This window comes from Myotis nattereri, assembly GCF_964212035.1.
Source record: "Myotis nattereri genome assembly, chromosome: 1".
Classification (NCBI taxonomy): domain Eukaryota; kingdom Metazoa; phylum Chordata; class Mammalia; order Chiroptera; family Vespertilionidae; genus Myotis; species Myotis nattereri.
In genome coordinates this window covers 44,740,818-44,756,088 of record NC_138075.1, presented here as the reverse complement: position 1 = coordinate 44,756,088, position 15,271 = coordinate 44,740,818, and the positions used below count along the sequence as shown (strand labels likewise).

Sequence of the window (15,271 nt, the reverse complement as noted above, 5' to 3'; positions counted from 1 at the left end):
ACACATACACAGAATATACTTGGGAAAGTTAACTCTCAGGAGTTTAAAGTAGCTGTAGTCAGTATTAAATTGGATATGCTAGCAGCTTCCCCTGAGATGTCCTGAATTTCCTTTAGTCAAATACCTCTTCCTTCAAATTTACACTTTCTTGATAGAAAAAGAGAAAGAGGTGAGAGGCAATGTCCACACTTCCTGGAACACTCCAAGGTCATGACTACTGTCGCACTCTGAGCGATAAATGTGGGTGCTGGACAAAGGGTGGCAAGGCTGTGCAGAGGTGGGAACAGCTCTGGAGTTATCAGCTCCACGCAGGCCAGCAGCTACTGTGATGGGCAGAGCCAGAGCAATCCTGATGGAATGAAAATCTGGAATTCTGATTTTTTTTCCAAAAAGTAAAAGATATTTTTCTAACATTTGTTTATTGTCAACAAGGTACATACTTTCCACAGCCCCAGAGTCGCGGGTCTCAGTGGTCGGCTCCAGGTGGGTGACAGGCGCTCTGAAACACTGACTCGGGGGTCCGTCAATGAAAAGACACTGACTCCCAAGTTTCTGAGATGGAGAACGTGTGCCCAGTTGCTGGCCTATAACAGACTACACGCACACACACACACTCACACACATTCACATACACACATTCACATACACATACTCACACATACACACTCACATTCACACACACACACATTTACATACACACACTCACACACACACACTCACACTCACTCACATGCACACACACACATTCACATACACACATTCACATACACATACTCACACATACACATTCACACACACACACATTTACATACACACACTCACACACACACACTCACACACACATACACTCACTCACACACACATACACACTCTGGGAGGGTGAGAAAGCAGAAAAGAAAGCAGATGAGCAATGGTTCCCCAGCGCCATTGCTTTCTGTTCTCAGTCACATGTTAAAAACCAACCAATAACAGCATGTGACAGCTCGGCAGGTGACCTGGCACAGGCCTCCTGGTGCCTCCGCTTCCCATTTGTAAGGGAGGGCGCTGTGCCTCCGGGTGTTACTAGAATGACTGAATGAGACAATGAACGGGAGCCTGCTCTGACAAGAGGAAGTATTCTACAAATACTGTTTGATGGTCCACATGAACTTGGGGGTTTCTCTGGCATGGCTGTGTCGTGTGTGTGTGTGTGTGTGTGTGTGTATTTAAATTTATTCTGAACAGTATGAACCCAAATAGCTATAGATCTTCCCTTGCCAGCATCCGCCCTTAAAGGTGCAGTCATTATGTTTGTACTCTGCCCAATGATAATCACTAGCGAACAGAAACTGCCCTCAATGCCGAGAACTCACACCGACACCAGGAGGCCCTGTGTGACCACTGCGCCCGCGTGCTCCTAAGGAAGCGGCACCTCAGCCTGTCAGCTGCTGTGCTGGAGCCCTTGGCACCTGGATTTGAGCTCTGGCCTCACCCCCCGTTCACAAGCAGCTGAGTCCCCAGCAGGCACTGTGCTGTGGAGGGGATAGGGGACAGGGGTCAGGGGTGGGGTAAATTGAATCTCTTACACAGAATATCATTTTGCTGCCCTTTCTTAAATATAAGTTGCAGGTCCTGCTGTATTTTTTTTTTTAGTAGGCATAGAGGGATAATTTATTGGTATGAAGGCCACTCTTAGTAGAATTACTATATTTCCTTCCAGGTGCTTTAAAAATAAAGAAATAAGTTAACAGATACTAACTTATTTGTCTCCCCATTATTTGTCTCCATGTCTTTTCCTCAGAAAGATAATCATGGCCCGAGCTGCCTCTGTGGGTCCCCGCATCCCCCGCTGAGTGTCACCCCACCCACGCCCCCAGCAGTGGGCTTCTCATGACAGGACTCAGTCACCCTCCGATTCCCACAGCAGACTTCCCTCTGGGAAGCGTGCCCCGTGCTGGGGCTTTGCACACAGCATGAACGCTGCGGGTCAAGCCACACGGCTGGCCTGTGAGCAGAGGTGGCGGTGGCGCCTGGCACAGTGTCCAGAGGCCTCCCGCCCGCTGCCGTCTTCCGGTTTCCTCATTGGCCCTCACACAGCATGCGGCATCTGAGGTGACACTTCATAAAGCCCACCTCACTTTTCTTCCCAGCGCCCCCCAGAGGCAGGCATCCCGTAGCCTCCACCCAGGAAGATTCGTGCTTCCTCAGGGGTCATCACTCGGGCAGTTCCTGGGCAGCAAGGAGGGAGCCTGGTTTCCATTTTCTCTTATTCAGCTGTTCAGGGCTGGGTCCCTGTGTTTACTGCTGCCAGGATTCATTCCGCAAACATTTAGTGCTCCCTGTGCCGAGCGCTGGGGAGAATGACCTCAAAGCCACCGACCACACCACTAAGAAGCTGGAGAGTAGAGAGAGGACACCCACTGGGTAGCAGAGAAGGCTTCCTGGCAGAGGTGTGGCCAAAGAGTCAGAAGGAGGCAGCCAGGGGTGGAGGGGAGGAAGGAAGGCAGACATTGAGATGGGCCCTAGGCAGCAGGGGTGAGGCTGGGAGCTGGAGAGGAGACAAGCGAGGCTACATTAGGGACCAGAGGCCAGGTACAGAGGCCCTTCCTCGGGTGTCAAGTGGGTGGAGATCTAGTTTCAAGATTTAGCTGGCCAGGCTCTCACCTCCTCTCCATGGCAATCTCCCACAGTCCCTACACACGTCTTTCCCTAGTTCAGCAACTTAAAAGGCCTGACATCCTGTCATTGTCCCCAGTTTTATTGTGCTAAAATACATGCAGCATAACATTTACCATCTTAATGACTTTTAAGTGTACAGCTGGGTGGTATTAAATAGGTTTATAATGTCGTGCAACCATCACCACCATCCATCTCCATCACTCTTTTCCTCTTATAAAACTAAAACTCTGTACCCAGTAACTAACTCCCCATTCCCTACTTCCCCAGCCCCAACAACCACCATTCTACTGTACCTGTAATTTTTTATGTGGATGGGTGAATGAATGAATGAATGAATGAGTGAATTCTTTCCCTTTGATGTCTTGATGTGAATGATCACATAACAGATCCCTGGGAAGATGGTTCAACCCCTGTCGGAAGCAGGCAGAAGGCGGAACAAAAGGGAAGTCTCGCTGTCCTGGGAGAGGGCCCGGCCTGCGGGGCTCCCTTCCTTGAACTCGGTTGTCCCGAGCAGGGTGGGAATCCACAGCGATGCTTCCTGGCCCCAGCTGTCGGCCACTTCATGAATCACAGACTATCAGTCTCGTCAATAAGGTGGAATGGTTTTAACGGAAACAAGTGTAGAAAAGAAAGGAGTTTGGAGGACAGTGCTCAAAGACGGAGGTTGCCAGAATCGTGTCCTGTGCACTTGTTTGTGGTTTAGATGCAGGCCTGTGAGAGTTGATGGGATGGGCAGTAAGAGCAGGACAGCCGTGTACAGTGTGCAAGATATGGAAGGGGAAAGACCCCTGCTCTGGCAGCACTTTCCCTGCCTCCACCTCCCCAGGCAGGGGCTGCTGCACGCTGCCCCCCCTTCCCCAGAACCCTTCTTCACGGACTCCCCTCACTGTGCCGGGAGCCTCCTGAATGAGTGTGGTCCAGGGCACTCCCCTTCTCCTGGCCTTCTTGTTTTGTGTGCAAGCACTTGCTAAGCTAACTAATCAGACCCTAACGCCAGGATTTTCTGGATATTTCTGGATATTCAGAAATTATTTAGATTATTTGGACCTGCCTAGGGTATATGTATTCTCAGATGATTGTCTTCTAATGTAGAAATTCAGAGGGCACTGGACCCAGAACGGGCCAGGTGTGCCAATGAGCTGGGGGGAAGGGGAGGAAATCACTTTTTAATGTCAGGGAACATGGAAATAAATGAGCTTACAGATTATTTCTGATTCCTTCTGGCCCCACTCCCCAAAGTTTATTTTTTCCCCCAATCCCCAAATTACTGAGACTTCACTCATAGATTTGGAAGTTCTCAGCAGCCCAAAGCAAGCCTGAGTTCTTCTTGCCAGTGTCCCCATATTTTATTTTATTTTTTTAATTGAGTTCAGAGAGAGGAAGAGAGAGATAGAAACATCAATGACAGGAGAGAATCATCCATCGTCTGCCTCCCACACATCCCCTACTGGGGATTGAGCCCGCATCCTGGGCATGCGCTCTGACCAGGAATCAAACTATAACCTCCTGGTTCATAGGTCAATGCTCAACCACTGAGCCACACCAGCTAAGCATCCCATATTTTAAATATGAAGACTGCCCATTACATGGTTTTACATCTTCAGCCCTGCCCTACTTCATGCAGCAGTGAAATCTAAAGATGGCTTCCATTTGAAAATGTTTAGATAGTCTCTTCTCTTTGAAAATGTTCAAAAAGCCTAAGATTATTTAAAAAAAAAAAACTGTCCTGGCAAACCAAAGCTTTTTATATCAAAAAGCCAAGCTTCTTATGCATAAGAGGGTTTCCCACTGTTTTCATTTTGACAGGAGGCTCTGTAGTTTGAGATGTTTTCTGATCCTAGGAGGCCAGTCTCACGTCTAGTCAACTGAAGCTGTGACCCATGGTGAATATGGGGAACTGGGGCCAGCCCCCCTCACCTCACTCTTCCATCCTGCCCCCACCTAACGCCCCACATTTACGGCGTCAGCCCAAAGCTTAAGGTTTTGTTCACATGGTTACATGGAAGCCCCCCACCAGGGGGAGGGGGCACAGCTTAAAGAGATGGAGGTGCCCAAGAAAGCCCCTCCCCACTCTAATTTCTCCCAGGTCAGCCCTGGTAGAGTCGTAGAGTGAAAACATTCAGGTCTAAAGGATCTGATTTTACAGAATGAGACACTGAGGCCCCAAGTGGGGAGGCACATTCCCCAAGGACAACAGCTGGTCAGGCAGCTGTGGGCTGAAACCCGGATTGCCTGCTGCGCAGACAGAGGCTGCCTTTCTGGGACAACAGGCACGTGAGCAGCAACATTTAGGGGCCACATCACTTTGAAATATGAAAATGGAAGTGGCTGGGAAAATAGAGAAACTTTTCAAAATGGCTTTCTGACTCTGGGTAAACAGTAACCACATTTTTTTTTGCCTGTTGGAGGCCTGGTTTTTAATCACTCCACAAGCAGTTTTCATTTCTGTAGTAAAATTGCTTGTGGTTCTATTTAATTTGTTTCTGCAGGAGCCAGCTTTGATGAAGATCTCCGAGGAGCTGGCGGGCCTTCTAGCACAGCACGCTCAGCCAGTCAATGAGAAACGCTTCCCCACGTGGAGGAAATTCCTCTCCACACTTCTCAGTCAAGGTAAATAAGACTGTAAAGTTTCTATCGAGCACCCGTTTCCACAACCTTGAGTTCTAGTTCTGGGTCAACCTGGGGCCAGTTTAAACACCTCGCATCTCTTGTGTTGGTTTGGAAAAGGGCTCCAACAGCAGACGCTTTCCCTCTTTTAAACTTTGCCTAAATGTTTATCTTGCACTCTGCCCCTTAAGTAAATAGGAACTGGGCACGCCAAGCGTGGCAGGCGCAGCTCAGGACCGCAGCCCTTTATGGCACCACAGACTTCTCCTGAGAGGTGGGCGTTGCGACCTGGTGACCTGGATCTGGATCTCACCACGACCAGGAGCAAAGTTCTTAAACCCTCCGAGGCCGGGTTTCTGCACTCACCTACTTCACAGAGTTGGTGGGAGGAGTCAGCGAAACAGATGTGAAGGATTCTACCTGCAATGGGAAATAAATGTCAGTTTCCTCCTGTTTCCTGGGAGGGTAGAAGTGGCCTCACCTCCTCCTGTGAAGGTAGAATCTATAATAATAAAAGTGTAATATGCTAATTAGACCGGACAGCCGAATGACCTTCCGGACATCCTTCCAGACATCCTTCCAGATGAAGTTGCTGCAGCGGGAGCCAAGGCAGAGGCGGTTAGGGGTGATCAGGCAGGCAGGCAGGCAGGCAAGCAAGTGGTTAGGGGCAATCAGGCAGGCAGGCAGGAGGCAGCGGTGCTGGATTGTGAGAGGGTGCAGGCCGGCCTGAGGGCTCCCCCACCCCTGCAAGAATTTCGTGCACCTGGCCTCTACTTGCTAAATAAGGATCCTCTACAGTTCGGGAACAAAGGCAGCTTCCATTCCTTTCATCCTCCTCCTCCTAACTCATCCTCATTTTCTAAGGACATTAGGAGGCCCATGAATGAGGGAATGAATGAAGCGAATGATATTTATCCCCAGTGGCAGAGATCCCTGTGGGAGTGTTACACCCAGAGACACCCATGCAGTGCCGCTTACTCCCTAGGAGGTTACAGCTTCGGGCAGATATTCTTATATGCTTACCCACATGAATGAAAAGAGAAGGCTACTGTAACCGACTACAGAAGATACCTTTTCATCTATTCACCACCATCAGGTGATAATATTATATTAACATCAATATGTGATAATATCTTAATACTGTAATATTATATGGTAACAGCAGCAGCAGCAACAGCACAGTCATGCTAATGGCAGTGCTGATAGCCTAATAAGCACCAATGGTGCATATTATGTGCCAGGCGCTATTCTAAGTATATGTATATTAATTCATTTGGTCTTCCTAATAACCTTATGAGGTGGGTACCATTATCACCCTGTGTTATAGAGGGGGAATCTGCAGTACAAGAGGTCAGCGACCCTGCCCCAGCCCACTCTGTTATGTAATAGAGTCAACAAAAGGCCATGCCCGTGTTGCTCCAGGAATATTGGCCAGAGCCCAGAGCCGGTGGGTATATTTATCAAGGAACACCTCTTGGCTCAGTGTGTGGAGAGCATCGAGACCTGTTGGCTGTCGGAATACACTGGCTGGGCAGGGTGGGGTGGGACGGCTTAGCCAACACAGCTAACGAATTATTTAAGCAAGAGGTTGGATGGCCAGCCATATAACAAGAATGTTGAAAAGGGTTTTCCCGGGTGGGGGAGATATTGCTGCATGATGCCCAGTGTTCTCTCAAATCTACATGTCTATAATTCCACAAATTTCCATGTGCCCACTGACAGAAAGACCAAACTAAAAGAGTCAACCCCAAGCATAACTAGAAGAAAACAAGGTACCGATGACAACAACAAAAGAAAATGGTCAAGAATAAGGGATTCTTGCCCTGTGCGGTTTGGCTCAGTAGATTGAGCTTTGGCCCCGAGAACTGAAGGGTCTCAGGTTCTATGCCAGTCAAGGGCACTTTACCTCAGTTGCAGACTTCATCCCCTCCCCAGTCCAGGGAGGCAACCACTTGATGTGTCTCTCTCACAACGATGTTTCTCTATCTCTCCCCCTCCCTTCCACCCTCTCTAAAAAATCAATGGAAAAATATTCTCAGCTAAGGATTAACAACAACAACAAAAAGAATAAGGGATTCTTGCCCTGGCCAGGTGGCTCAGTCAGTTGGAGCGTTGTCCCGTACACCAAAAGATTACAAATTCTATCCCAGGTCAGATTGAGTACAGAGGCAATCGATGTTTCTCTCCCCCACCGCCCCCTTCTCTCTCTCAAAGCAATGAAAGCATATCATTGGGTGAGGATTTAAAAAAAAAAAAAAGAATAAGGGATCCTTTTTAAGTTAGAACAGAAAGACAGGCGTGAAGTTCTCCAGGTCCATCCAGGACAGGATATTAGGAAGTTCCCAGATCGTCCAAGGTCAGCCCGCAAACCTTCCTTTAATCTATGTATTTTCATGTGATCTTTGCAGATTAGAAAGAGTGTTCCAAGCCCCGTCTCATCTCCTCGGGGATGTATAACCACAAGTTTAGGCTTCACCTGACGCTCTGGTCATCTCTATCCTTTCAGTCTTTTTCTCTCTTTTTCTTCCTCCCTCCCTCCCTCCCTCCCTCCTTCCCTCCTTCCCTCCCTCCCTCCCTCCCTCCTTCCCTCCCTCCCTCCCTCCCTCCTTCCCTCCCTCCCTCCCTCCCTCCTCCCTCCCTCCTCCCCTCCCTTCTTTCCTTCCTTGTCTTTCTTTCAGCCATATTATAAACAGTGCCTATTTATGAGAGGTAGAACTAGGTATATCGAAGAACCAATTTTATAGATGAAGAAACAGGCTCAAAGCTAAGAAGTGACTTGGGTAAAATCACTACTCCATGTGAAAGGGAACACAGTGAGAGCCTGCCATTTTAGCACATCTCAAAAAAACCGTTCTAGTAAGTCATGTGTTTTCAAACCTCTGCCCAGCTCTGAGCCTAGTGCATGCATCAGGCCTAGTAAAGGTTCACTGATTGAACAAGGCTGTCCCCCAGGCTTTCTGACCCTCAGGCCACCACCCACCACCTCCCACCATTGCCTGGCTCGTTTCATTTCTGCTCTCTCAAGTGTGCTTATGGCCACAAAATGTCCTACAAATTTGATTTCTGCATTGCCATAGGATTATATCAAAGGCAATACCTTTTTATTTTTAAAAGGGAATTAATTGCTTTGAAAGGAACAAAATTAACAGTGAAAACATTGTGGTCATGATGCTGAGAGGACCATACTAATAAGCTACTTTGAAGTAAAAATTTAAAGTAATCACGTAGGTATAAAGGACAATGTGTTTCTACTGAAGCACTGTCTTTCGAAATGCAGGTGACAGCTAAAGCCATAAAATTATCTAAATCAGAGAGACTTGATGAGTTTTGCTTTGTTTTTTGTGGATTTTGTTGTTGTTTTATTGAGTCAACCTTGCTAACTCCCCAACAGCTGGCATTCAGGTACAGTACACCCTAGTAGCCCTCATTTGAAGAAAAGCATATCTCAAACCAACCAAAAAAATAAGTCCATTTTCCTTCTAAAACTCAGCCTTCTTTAGGGCCAGTTCCAACAACATTTCTAGAAATGTAAGGAAAGTGCCTTTGTATAAAATAACAGATGGCTGCATTTAAGAACCACTAAAGTCTCAGGATTTCACCGTGGATGCTGCTCAAAGCCTGTGGGCAGAGGTCACCTCCCAGCATGTTTGTGAAATAACAGACCAAGTTTATCTTCATACTGTCAGGCTCCTGAGCCCACCATGTCTAGGGAACGCTTAGCTGTTTTGATTTTTAAATTACATCATCTAATTCTTTACAAGTAATGTTTAAAATTGTTTTCTACAAATGGGATATCTACAGTAAGACTTATGTTAGGCCTAAAAAACAGAAAGTCAGGGCCATGTGATATTTGTGAACACCACTGGGCTAGCCCACAACATTAGCTGGGGCTAATATTGTTGCTGTGATTAAGCATCAAATTTGTGATTTTTGTTATGCAGAGAAAAAGATAAATATGATCCTATATAATAAAGAGCTAATATGCAAATTGACCATCACACCCTCACACAAGATGGCTGCCCCCATGTGGTCAAAGATGGCCACCCCCAAGTGGTCACAAGATGGCCACCACAAGAGGGCCTGCAGGGGAGGACAGTTGGGGGGGAACCAGGCCTGCAGGGGAGGACAGTTGGGGGTGATCAGGCTGGCAAGGGAGCAGTTAGGCATCAATCAGGCTGGCAGGGGAGTGGTTAGGGGGTGATCAGGCTGGCAGGCAGAAGCGGTTAGGGGCAATCATGCAGGCAGGCAGGTGAGCAGTTGGGAGCCAGCAGTCCCAGATTGTGAGAGGGATGTCTGACTGCCGGTTTAGGCCTGATCCCACAGGGATTGGACCTAAACTGGCAGTTGGACATCCCCCAAGGGGTCCCAGATTGGAGAGGGTGCAGGCTGGGCTGAAGGACACCCCCCCCCCCCGTGCACGAATTTCATGCACCAGGCCTCTAGTAAATTATAAAGCTCTCATTATCAGCAAGGAGGAGGCACAACCTGTCCCTCAAGAATGGCAGCATCTCCTGGCTCTGCATTTTCAAAAATGATTTACAACTGGCTTTCAATAGGAGTCCTTTGGCCGACATGATGGCCAGTGTTCTCTTACACCTGATAAAAGCCCTGTCAAAACTTCACAAAGCAGTGCAGTTGGACAGAAAGAGCACTAGTCATCAAGGTATGAACTGTGGGCCATGAGCAGCTAATTGCCTCTAAGGCATCTGCCTATTGGTCTTAGATTCATCATTTATATAATGAATGGGCAAACGGTGTCTCCCCTTAGTATGATCAGAAAACTTCCATCCATTGAGCCCTTCTGTATGCCAACCATTGGGCTACATACTATAAACACTGCACCTCTAAGACTCACAAGAACCTGGTCAGTTGCTTTTATTACACCCATTGTAGAGGTGAGGGAAAGGAAGTTCAGAGAATTGAAGCTACTTGCCCAAAGTCTCCCAAGACACAGCAGATGCACAACCTGAGACCCAGTCCATCTGCCGAGGCCTGGCCTCTTTCCTTCTGCTCTAAGTGGGCTCAGTCCAGGGAGCAAATCCTTTCACCTACTCCATGCTTTTCCCACCAGGAGGTGTGGTCGAAGCATACCCACCTGTGGAAAGTGTCACCAACCTGACCGTGGACATGCTCATAGAGCCCAACGGAGAAATCAGAGTGCTGTCCACGGGGGACCAGTTGCATGCAGAGGGCCCCTTCATCTCCTCCGGTACCACCATGCCTCAGGCCTCAGTGAATTCCCAAGTTCTCATTTCTTTGTGCCTCCAAATTGGAAAAGCTTGTAAACTGAGAAATGTGGTCGGTTACTTTTCTATAGACCTGGTGACCTTTATTGACCCAAGCACCATGGAACAGAAGGTAAGTCGACTTGATGCCACATGAACTTCTAAAATATGTAGACTCCACACTGTTTACACCCATGCAACTGGGCATGGAAGGGAGCTTCTAAGATTCACTGCTCACTGGCTGAGCTGACTGTAATTCAGCACCCACATGGTCTGTGTCAATCCATGTGAGACAGGGCTTTATGTCTGGAAATACAGGGTCTTCTCATTTGGGTACAGTTGGAGTTAAAATGACCACAGCTCATGCCACATAGCTCTGTTGATTGGGCCGTAATTCTCTGTGTCTTATCATGAGTTTATTTTATGCCATCTAGGGATTGAACCTGTCTAGAATCTATTTTTAAATAGAACGTCAATCATCAGAAAGGAGTTGAGTCCTTGTGTCTGTTCCTTTTCTTAGTAATTCACCAGAAACTTGGGTTGTCAATTTTTTCTTCTAAAAAAATGTGTTGGAAAATATTTTATAAATATAAAAAGGTTTAAATAATAATATAATTAATAGTATGTGTCCAGACCCAGCTTAAGAAATAAAATGGTGCCAATACCACTCCAGTCCTATGTACTCCTTGCCAGTCCTCCTCGTGTGGCCCTTCCTCCTCCCAGAGGTGGCCACTGTGTCACATTTAGGACTTTGATTTCTTTCAGCATCCTTATGCTTTTGCTGCACATTGATTACCAATATATAGTATATAGTTGCAAAACTTTTTATAGATCAGAACATCCTATATGTTGTCATTGTACAACATGCTTTTCTATATTCAATATTTCATCTGGAAGATCCTCATGTGGACATGTGTGGCTCTGACGTATAACATTCTTGATAACAATGTCTAAATTCACTACTACTTCACAGGATTTGTTTTTATTTATTTATTTATTTATTTATTTATTTATTTAAATATATTTTTTATTGATTTTTTTACAGAGAGGAAGGAAGAGAGATAGAGAGCCAGAAACATCAATGAGAGAGAAACATCGATCAGCTGCCTCCTGCACATCTCCTACTGGGGATGTGCCCGCAACCCAGGTACATGCCCTCGACCGGAATCGAACCTGGGACCCCTCAGTCCGCAGGCCAACGCTCTATCCACTGAGCCAAACCGGTTTCAGCAGGATTTGTTTTTAAATGTTCAGTTCCTCCTCTGTTAGTGATGGGTGACCAGACCTCTGTCTAAAGGATGAAAAGGCCTCCTGCCCTCCCTCTCCCGAGATCCTCTGGCCATCCAACATTGTAAATGCACTGTAGTTGTTTTCTATTCATTATTCTCAGGTTCATGATTAACCGTTTCAGTCCGATGATGGTTTCAAAGTGCAAGTTTATGTTTGGGCAGTTTTTGGGTTGTTCAGTAATCATTTTCCATGTGCCTTCCTAAGCCCTCCATTGGTTTTACACTCCTTTCTCAGGTCCACATGTTGAGAAAGTAAAGGACAACTAAAGGGCATTCAGAAATAATCTACCCTGGGAGGAGGGAGCAAAGAAACAGTGCCTCTGGTGGAAGAGCTGAGTGGCAGGGAAGTAGGCGGGGGGGGGGGGGGGGGGGTGCTGCGGGAGGGAGCAGGGGATGCTGCCCTCCCCTAATGTTTGTATTGAGAAACAAGGATTAAACCTGCCATCTTTGGGGCAGGAGGGAGGTTGGAACTATGGGGCTAGTTAACTTGTGGTTTTTATTTCTTTGCATTTGGTACAGGGAGAATTGCACATGGCAGTGAGCGGGTCCTGTCCCTGGGTGACCCACCCTTCTGTGGTTCTGGGATGATTCCACCCTTCTCTTGACTGGTCCCATGTGCCCATCTTTCCTCACAATTACTCTCTCTCTATTTCTCTCTTTTTTAAAAAATATTTTATTTATTTTTTTTACAGAGAGGAAGAGAGAGGGATAGAGAGTTAGAAACATTAATCAGCTGCCTCCTGCACAACCCCTACTGGGGATGTGCCCGCAACCAAGGTACATGCCCTTGACCGGAATCAAACCTGGGACCCTTGAGTCCGCAGACCGATGCTCTATCCACTGAGCCAAACCGGTCAGGGCTATTTCTCTCTTTTTTCAACCACATCAGCCTCTCTCTGCTGCCCTTAGTCATCATACCACCTTCTGCCTCAGGGCCTTTACACATGCTGCCCCTCCACCTGAATGCTCTTGCCTTTTCTTCTTTACCTAGTTAACCCCCCTTCCCATTCATTATATTTCAGCGCAAGCCATGCTTTCTTAGGGGAGTCTTCCCTGACAAAGCCAAACTCACCTGATTTAGGTTCTCACATCATCATGTACCTCTCCTTCACACTACTTACCATAGTTACAATTTTAAAAGTGTTTCCATGATGATCTGATTAAAGCTGTCTCCTCCTGTGGAACATAAGCTCTCTGAGGAGATGTACTGTGTCTCTTTTAACTCCCTACTCAATTCTTAGCACAATCTCTGCCCGAGAACAAAGTGGGCGTCCTGTAAATATTTGTTGAAAGAACGAATTAATGAACAATTTAGAGGGTACTCTAGCAGATGCTGGATGGTGGTGCCAAGGCTTTTAGAGAAAGAGCTCAGACATCAGTTGATGTATGGGACAGATAAATATTAGCCCAGGGTTCTGGGGTTTTATCGCGATATGATTTCTCATCCCTTCCTGTTAATACTTGAGTATACAGCCATTTGGGTTACAATTTTCAATAGGACAGTGGAGGAAGTTCTCAGGAAGTACATCAAGGGTGTTTCTACATTGGCGAGGGAAGTAGGTTAGCTCTCTGTGTAGTGTATGTACGTGCTTGCAAAATTACTTGAGTATTTTCTAGCCATTTTGCAAACAGTGTCACTGCAGAAAGCACCTTATTTTCTTTTCTAATTGACAGGCATTGTGGTGCCAATGAAGAGACTGGCATGCTATCAACCTCTTCTTTTTTTGCCAGTCTAACAGCGGGAAAATGTCATCTTGTTTTCCTCAGTATTTCTTTGATTATTATTGATAATGAACACCTTTTCATATGTCTGTTGGCCATTTATATATATTGTCTTAATTGCCTTATCATATATTTTGCTCCTTTTAAATTGAACTATAATATAAATGCTGATTTGTACAAGCTCTTTATAGATAAGGAACTATTACCCTTTGATGGTTGTACATATTGCAAATATCTTCTCCCAGATTGTCATCTGTGGCTTTTCTCTCTCTCTCTCTCTTTTTTTTTTTTAGCCATGTTTCTCCACCATAAAAATCATAATCCTCCCTTTGTAATTTATTGATTTTGTAACTTTTGCTTTTGTAGTTGGTTACTTTACAAAGTAATATTTGTGGAAAGGTATTCCAAGAGTACACCAATATCTTATTCCTCATCAAATTCCCACCCGCGAAACTTATCACCCATTGCCAACTTTCTCCTGAGTCAGCCACCACTATGATGGTGGCAATTTACTTTTAAAAAAATTTTATTGAATTTATTGGGGTGGCATTGCTTAATAAAAGAACAAAGATTTCAAGTGTATAACACATCATCTGTACATTGTGTGTTCACCACCCCAAGTCAAGTCTCCTTCCATCACCACTTATCCCCACTTTGCACTCTTCTACCTCCCCCCTCCTTTCCCTCTGGTAATCACCATACTGCTGTCTGTGTCTATGAGGGGTTTTCTGTTTGTTTGTTTTGTTATTGTTGGTTTTGTTGTTGTTGTTTTTTGCTCAATCCCTTCACTGTTTTAACTCATCTCCCCAACCCCTCTCCCCTCTGACAGCTGTCAGTCTGTTCTCTGTTCCTCTGGGTCTATTTCTATTTTGTTTGTTAGTTTATATTGTTCATTAGATTCTGCATATAAGTGAAACCATATGGTATTTGCCTTTCTCTGCCTAGTGTATTTCACTTGGTGTAATATTCTCCAGGTCCATCCATGCTGTTGCAAAAAGGCAAAATTTCCCTTTTTATGGCCGAGTTGTATTCCATTGTGTAAATGCACCACAGCTTTTTTTCTCTACTCATCTACTGAGGGGCACGTGGGCTGCTTCCAAAGCTTGACTATTGTAAATAATGCTGCAATGAACGTAGGGGTGCATGTATTCTTTCAAAGTAGTGTTTTGGGTTTCTTCGGATAAATCCCCAGAAGTCGAATAGCTGGGTCATAAGGCAGTTCCATTTTTAACTTTTTGAGGTGACTCCACACTACTTTCCACAGTGGGTGCACCAGTCAGCATTCCCACCAACAGTGCACAAAGGTTCCCTTTCTTCCAACACTTGTTGTTTGTTGATTTATTGATAATAGCCAATCTGACAGGTGTGAGGTGACATCTCATTGTGGCTTTAAGTTACATTTGTCTGATGATTAGTGACATTAAACAACTTTTTGTAGGTCACTTGGCCATCCAAATGTCCTCTTTGGAGAAGTGTCTATTCAGGTCCTTTGCCCATTACTTAATTGGATTGTTTGGGGTTTTTGGTGTTGAGTTGTATAAGTTCTTCATAAATTTTGGATATTAACCCATTATCAGATGTATCGTTGGTGAGTGTGTTCTCCTATCCAGTGGGTTGTCTTTTCGTTTTGTTGATGGTTTCCTTTGCTGTGCAACAACTTTTTAGTTTGATGTAGTCCCACTGTAATTTTTTATTTCCATACTTCGTTCTACATTTATTCATTGGCAATTTACTGCGTGGAAGAGCCTTTTCCTCTCCATCTTTCATTTA

General features: G+C 45.8%; 1 protein-coding gene across 1 annotated transcript in view; it reads left to right on the top strand.

Annotated features, from left to right (window-relative positions):
* The window catches only part of IQCH (IQ motif containing H), a gene marked incomplete at its 5' end in the record, with an annotated part of 200,887 nt that overhangs the window by 138,238 nt on the left and 47,378 nt on the right, over positions 1-15,271 (top strand). Inside the window, 2 exons of the mRNA XM_081088533.1 lie at positions 5,148-5,268; positions 10,337-10,623. Coding sequence (XP_080944659.1) covers positions 5,148-5,268; positions 10,337-10,623 — 408 coding nt within the window. The remainder of the gene's footprint in view (positions 1-5,147; positions 5,269-10,336; positions 10,624-15,271) is intronic.